Here is a 6,372-nt window from a genome sequence, read left to right on the forward strand (position 1 = left end):
CGCCGTTTCCTTAAAGTTTATTGATTGATTTAAAGTGTTTAGCAAACAAAGTGCTTTCTCTATCACCTCTTGCTCGTTACTCCCGTACCTTATACATTAATTATAAAGTTAAATTTATTTTATTTTTTTGTAACAACCAGAAATATACAGAAATGATTAAGGTAAAAACCCACCCCCGCGCCCCCTCCCAGCTCCAGGTTTCGCCGGGTGTGAAACCGAATCGCCATCACCGTGAGGTCCCGGCGGGGAGCGGCTCTTCGGCGCTGTCGAGGGACGGATAGTTCTGCGTTTTACCCTGAGAGTCAAACGGGTACATAATCTATTTTGTTAAAGTCCTTTTTTTTTTTTTTTAACCACTCCGCAATAAAATCGAAGCGAAAATAATAATAATAATAATGATAATAATAATAATAATAATTAAACAAAGAAAATAATAATTAAACCCACATAGCAACGAAGAACGGTGGAAATAAAAATACAGGGAACGATGATTTACATCTACTCCTATGTACACGGGGGAGGGAGGTTTTCCTCCTTCTCCCGCTCCCCTCGGGAGCGCAGTCCGGACACATCGCGTATAAAAAGGGGTGTAGAAAGGGTGGAGGGCGCCGGCGGTGGGGAAGAGGAAGGGGAGTCGCGCTTATAGGTGCGGGGTGTAGAAAGCCGGAGCGCCGTAAGTCTGCGAGCCCAGCACGAAGGGCGAGAGCACGGCGGGGCTGGGCAGGAAGGGCAGCTGGGCCGCGCACACCAGCCCGCCCGCGGGGTGCCCGGCGTAGCTGCCGGGGCCGTGCATGGACAGCGGGTTCCCCATGGGCGGCGAGTGGCTGAGCGGGCTGAGCCCCCCCGGCAGGGCCCCCCCGGCCCCGCCGCCGCCGCCGCCGCCGCCGCCCGTGGGAGCGCTGGTGTCGGCGCCCGGGTTCTGCTTCTTCCACTTGGTGCGGCGGTTCTGGAACCAGATCTTGACCTGCGTCTCGGTGAGGCTGAGCGACAGCGCCAGGTTGAGGCGCTCGCACACCGACAGGTACCGCGTGGACTTGAACTTGTTCTCCAGCGCCACCAGCTGCTCGTAGGTGAAAGCTGTCCGAGCCCTCCGGGGCTTCCCCGACTTCGAGTCCGAGCCCGTTCGCTTTCTTTTCGGCTTGGCTTGCTGGCCCTGCGGCCCCGAGCCGGGACCGGCCGGCGGCTGCTGCTGCGGGGGGGGCGGCGGCGGCGGCGGGGGGGGAGCGACACCGCCCGCTTCCACGTGTGCGTGACCCGGGGCGGCTTCTCCGGGCGCTGCGGAGCCGCTGCTGCCGCTGCTGCTGCCGCTGCTCTCCTCGCCGCACAACTCCTCGTCCTCGGCGGGTTCGCTGTCGGGGCTGCGGTAATCCAAGTCGCACTCCTCGCCCTTGTAGAGCTCGCCGTCCTCTGCGGGAACCGAGAGCCGCCGTTAGCGGGGTCCCAGGGGGGCTCTGCCTCTGACCCGCTCCCCTCCCGCCCCCCCCCCGGGGTGATCGGGGGCCATTCCCCCGCCGGGCAGCCCCGCGGCTGCCGGGACGGGGCGGTGCTCGGAGCGGCGCTGTCCCGGCGCTGTGCCGGGGCTGTCCCGGGGCTGTCCCGGGTCTCTGGATCGGCCCGGGGGGGGACAAGGGGAGGAAGCGTTCAGAAGCGACAGGGATGGGGCTGAGAACAGCCTCCGAGGCTGTCCGGGGGGCTGCAACCCAGGGAAAGGGAAAGGGAAAGGGAAAGGGAAAGGGAAAGGGAAAGGGAAAGGGAAAGGGAAAGGGAAAGGGAAAGGGAAAGGGAAAGGGAAAGGGAAAGGGAAAGGGAAAGGGAGAGGGAAAGGGAGAGGGAAAGGGAAAGGGAGAGGGAAAGGCTGTTCTGAGGGGCTGCAGCCCTTGGAATGGAAATGGGGATGGGAATGGGAAAGGGGATGGAAAAGGGCCGCCTTGAGGGGCTACAGCCCTGGGAATGGGAAAGGGCTGTCCTGGGGAGATGCAGCCCTGGGAATGGGAAAGGGAAAGGGCTGTCCTGGGGGCTACAGCCCTGGGAATGGGAAAGGGCCGCCCTGGGGGCTGCAGCCCTGGGAATGGGAATGGCTGTCCTGGGGAGCTGCAGCCTTAGGAATAGGAATGGCTGTCCTGGGGAGCTGCAGCCTTAGGAATAGGAAAGGGAAAGGGCCGCCCTGGAGGGCTGCAGCCTTAGGAATAGGAAAGGGAAAGGGCCGCCCTGGAGGGCTGCAGCCCTGGGAATGGGAAAGAGCCGTCCAGCCCGGAGAGGTTTTGGCAGCGCTGCCCCTTCCGAGCTCCCCATCTCTGCCACCATCTGGCATCGAGACGTGTCCAGGACAGGGCATTCACCCCCGCTCCCCACAAAACAGCGCCTGGAAAGGCCTTCGGGAGACAAGACGGGGGTCCCCGGGGTGCTGCGGCGCTTGGAGAAGACCCCGCGCTCCCGCCGGGTCCCATCGGCCGGTTTGGCAGCACGGAGGTCCCGGAGCTGTTAACAATTCCGGTGAAGGACATCTCCGCATCGATGGGAGATCTGCTGGCTTTTGCTTTGGCGTTTTTAACCCTTTTTCCGCCCGGTTTGACCTCTTGTCACGTCCTTAGATGGAAGTATTAAAGTGGAGTAAATACTTGTATTGATTAGCAGAGCAGATGCAAACTTAATTAAACCCATTTTGTGTAATGTACAAACTAGTTAACGGTCATTTAATTTATTTGGGTTTATATTACGCTCCAATTAACGGGTCTCCATCGGAGAACAGGGTAATTATCCGATATTTAGGGCTATTGGACTTCTGCCGACGGTTCTGTCTTGATGAAGCCTGAAAGCAGATTGGATTTTCCAGAGCTCCGGCTTCTCCTCACCCCGGCCGGGGCTCGGACACCTCCGGGGGAGCCGAGAGGAGCATCCTTCCCGTGGTTTCCAGGGCAGACCCGGGGACAGAGGCCCAGCACCACTATCCCTTTTAGCCGGTGCTTTCAGACATTCCTAAACTTCCCTCCACTCCCACCTGCAACGAAGGTGCATCTCTGGGAACCTCCTAATCAGGAGCTCCCTTAACTTGGATAATCGCGATACACAAATAGAAATGAATCTGTCGTCTATCACCATTACCCCACGCTCATTTTAGTTGGTTTTAATTCTCAAAAATCCCTGAACACGCTATTGCACCTCAAACTTGGTCCCTATCCCAGCGCGGGGCCCCTAAAACTCGTATATAAACCTAGGGGTGTTTTAGAGAAAAAAGGTGTTTTGTTCAACGGGCTGATTTCGGCTAAGGTCGGATACGGAGAAAGGGGAAGAGAAGTTTATTATAATCCTTTTTGTCTCAGAAAATATCCCTTAATAAGCCTGGGGATCTTTACGAGCCTTTTTTTTTAGCTTTGCGTTCGAATTAGACGCATGGAAAAGGCGAGCGAGCCCCACCGCCCCGTTCGTTTTTTCCCCTGCAAAGGAGCATCCAGCAACCTGTGGAGCTCGTTAGAAACTGCAGTGCCCAATTTTTTCCAACAAGAATTGACGAAAAGTGCTTGGAGACAGGGCTGCGGGGCAGATCTGGGGACTGAGGGCAGCGCCGCTGTCGCACACAGTGACCGAGGAAGAGGCAGCGGGTATTTTAGGCTTTATTTTTTCCCAGTAAACTCTAGGAAATCGCGGCTGTAGCTCAACTAAAATTTTCTTTAAACAGAAAAATGCAGCGGGAACACAATTGGCGGCGGAGATTGAAGCTGCACTTGCGATTTTGTTTCTGAAAGATATTAAATCTTAAGTTAATACGGAGTTGTAACTGTTACTTTTTAACAGAAAACGAGTTTTACGAGTGATGTGTGACAAGTGCTGTTTTCTCTCTCTTCTCTTTGCCGGAAAGCCTTTGCGTTTTCTCGGCAATGTTACTTTTCTGGCCACTCTTTTTCAGAGCTACTTTTCAGAAGACTTCTCCCAAGCAGAACCACCGCTTGGGCAATATTAAATTCGACGGAGAAAGAGATGAATTAATTTTCTTTATTTTCGAGTAGTCACAGATGTATTCGTTACTCTTGCCCTGATATTAAGGCGGTAGGACTGAAGGGATAAAAGTGCCAGGAGTCCGGGAACCTTCTCAGCGGGCGAAGCGAACCCTTCGTGATGCCTCTCGATATTATTTATTTTTAGAGAAGTGATGGAGTTGCGTTTCCTTCCTTGTCTGGAGGTAAAAGTGGGAGATTATAGCGACAGGCTGACCTCGTCAGTCTTTCTGATCGCTCAGATCTATTTAGTATGACAAAAGTCAGATGAGTTTACACCAATAATTACCGCAGCTACGCGCTCCTTTTAAAAATCTCTTTTGAATTCTATTAATGCCCCGATCCTGCTTTTGCTTTCAAGATTAATAAAAAAAAACCCACGGGTCTGTTGTAAGACGCTCGGGCTGGAGCAGATTCCAGACCTCTTTTGCTGCCTAGTTTTATTTGAAAGAGTCGTCCTGTGGAGAGATAAGGAAGATCCGAGTCCTCCTCTCTCGCTCCAGTCACAGAGAAATTATTTTTCCCGGTCCGTGGAGTTTGTCCCCTGCCACTTGCCACCCTTTCTCTTCCCTCCCAGAACACAGGAGAGCTACAGGTATTTTTCACAACTATCCTTTTTCTCCGGAAATCCTCCGCTATCCCCAGAGTCGCAGTGTTTAGAGGTGAGAAACTTGGGATATTTGGACCCAGAAAGAAAAAGCAATCTAGAGCTTGGGTCGAATGCAATTCCCGATCAATAGCGAGCCCTAATAAGTGTAATAGGTTTTAATCGAGTAATTATCCGAATTTTGACCCTATAATTTAGATGTTAGGGAAGAGTTTGCAAGGTGCTTGAAAGAGATATGCACAATTCGATAATAGGATATCGATCCAGGCAGTCCTACATGCCACTCTGGGGCGATTTCCCCCATTATCCAGCCTCTTTACGCTGCTAAGCACATTTTACCTTAAATGTAATCGAAGGAATTTAATTGTTTTTCCAGAGATAACCAGCATTTTGTCACAATTAGTCTGATTTGTCCTAAAAAAAAGCCAAGGGGAGAGAGAAAATTGAATCTGTCGCCCAGAGCAACGAGCGGCAGGAGGAAGGGAAGGGGAGGGAGAGCGGGGCTGGGGGGAGATAGAGGAAAGTCATAGATGTCTGGGGAGGCGAGATGGGGACATGGAGAGGGGGTTCGCATCCCTGTCCCTCTGGAGCTTCACATCTGGGAACCCGTTGCAAGTTTGCTCTCACCCAAGGGTGGCTCTTCCCGAGAGGAGGAAGGGGATGGTGGGATTCCAGCCGGCCCGGCACCCCCGGGACTGATCCTGCCGGGGGTGCACAGGTCCAAGGGACCCGGGTGTCCTCCCCGCCGAGCTCCCCGGGGCAGAAGGGGTGAGGGCAGCGAGCAGCCCCGTCCTGGGCTGATGCTCCCGTCCCTCCACCCTGCCGCCCCCCAGCCTAAGGCTGTTTTCCACCCTTCCCCAAGAGGCCCCCTGGGCTCTTAAGGCTGCCAACGAGGGAAAGCCGGTCTTTAAAGCATGCAATTCCCTTCCTTGGAGATGCGAGCGCAGCCCCCATCCCGTGCGTCTGCGTGTGTGTGTGCTCCGAGCCCGCGGCCCCACTTACTGATCAGCTCTCCAGACTTCTTGCACGTGTCGAAATCTTCGTCGAGAGCCTTTTGCTCTGCCAGCTCCGTCCCTGAGTCCTCGGGCTTATCCTCCGCCCCCAGCGTGAACTCGGTCCCCACCGATTTGTACAAGACGGCGCAGTGCCTCCTTTTGCTGTTGAATTTGTTAGGGTCCAGGATGTCGAGCACGGAGAAGGAGGTGGTTCTGTGCACCATGGGCAGCGCGGCCACTGCCCCCTCTTGTCCGGGGGTGTTGCTCTGGTTGTCCCCTTGCCTGTCCCTGTTTCCAGGGCAGGAGAAGAGCGGCAGCTCGCCGGGGGCAGAGAGCCGAGGCTCCCCGTGGGTGTCCATGCCGTCCCCGATGCCAGCGGGGGCTGTCACCGCCGCGGCTGCCGGGATGGAGATGTCACCGACCTTGTCTCTGCTCACATTCATGACTCTTTGCAGAGCCCCTCTCGGTTGCAACTTCTCACCCCCCCCCCCCCCCGCTTTTCCTCCCCCCTTCCTCCTCTCTTTGCTCCCCCTCTCCTCCTCCTCCGGCGAAGTTGAGCTGGAAACTCCTCCCCGGCCCCCGCTCGGGGGTCACCGGTGCCTTCGCGGGGCTGCGCTGGTCCAGCCGGCCGGGAGTCACAAGGTGATGCTCGGCTCAGAGCCTCCACTCAGCTGCTGCTTCTTCCTTCTCATCATCCTCACGGGGCTGCCCAGGCACCCCTCACCTCCCCTTCACCCCCTCCTCGCACACATTCACGCACACACACACACACAGAGGC

General features: G+C 55.6%; 1 protein-coding gene across 1 annotated transcript; it reads right to left on the minus strand.

Moving 5' to 3' along the window:
* Window positions 1–640: 640 nt before the first annotated feature.
* Window positions 641–6,037, minus strand: NKX1-1 (NK1 homeobox 1). Its single transcript, XM_054064957.1, has 2 exons — window positions 5,602–6,037; window positions 641–1,407 (listed from the first exon to the last, which is right to left on the minus strand). The coding sequence occupies exons 1-2, from the start codon at window positions 6,035–6,037 to the stop codon at window positions 641–643; spliced, it is 1,203 nt and encodes a 400-aa protein (XP_053920932.1).
* Between the last annotated feature and the right edge of the window lie 335 nt (window positions 6,038–6,372).

This window comes from Cuculus canorus, chromosome 4 (assembly GCF_017976375.1).
Source record: "Cuculus canorus isolate bCucCan1 chromosome 4, bCucCan1.pri, whole genome shotgun sequence".
NCBI classification, from domain to species: Eukaryota; Metazoa; Chordata; class Aves; order Cuculiformes; family Cuculidae; genus Cuculus; species Cuculus canorus.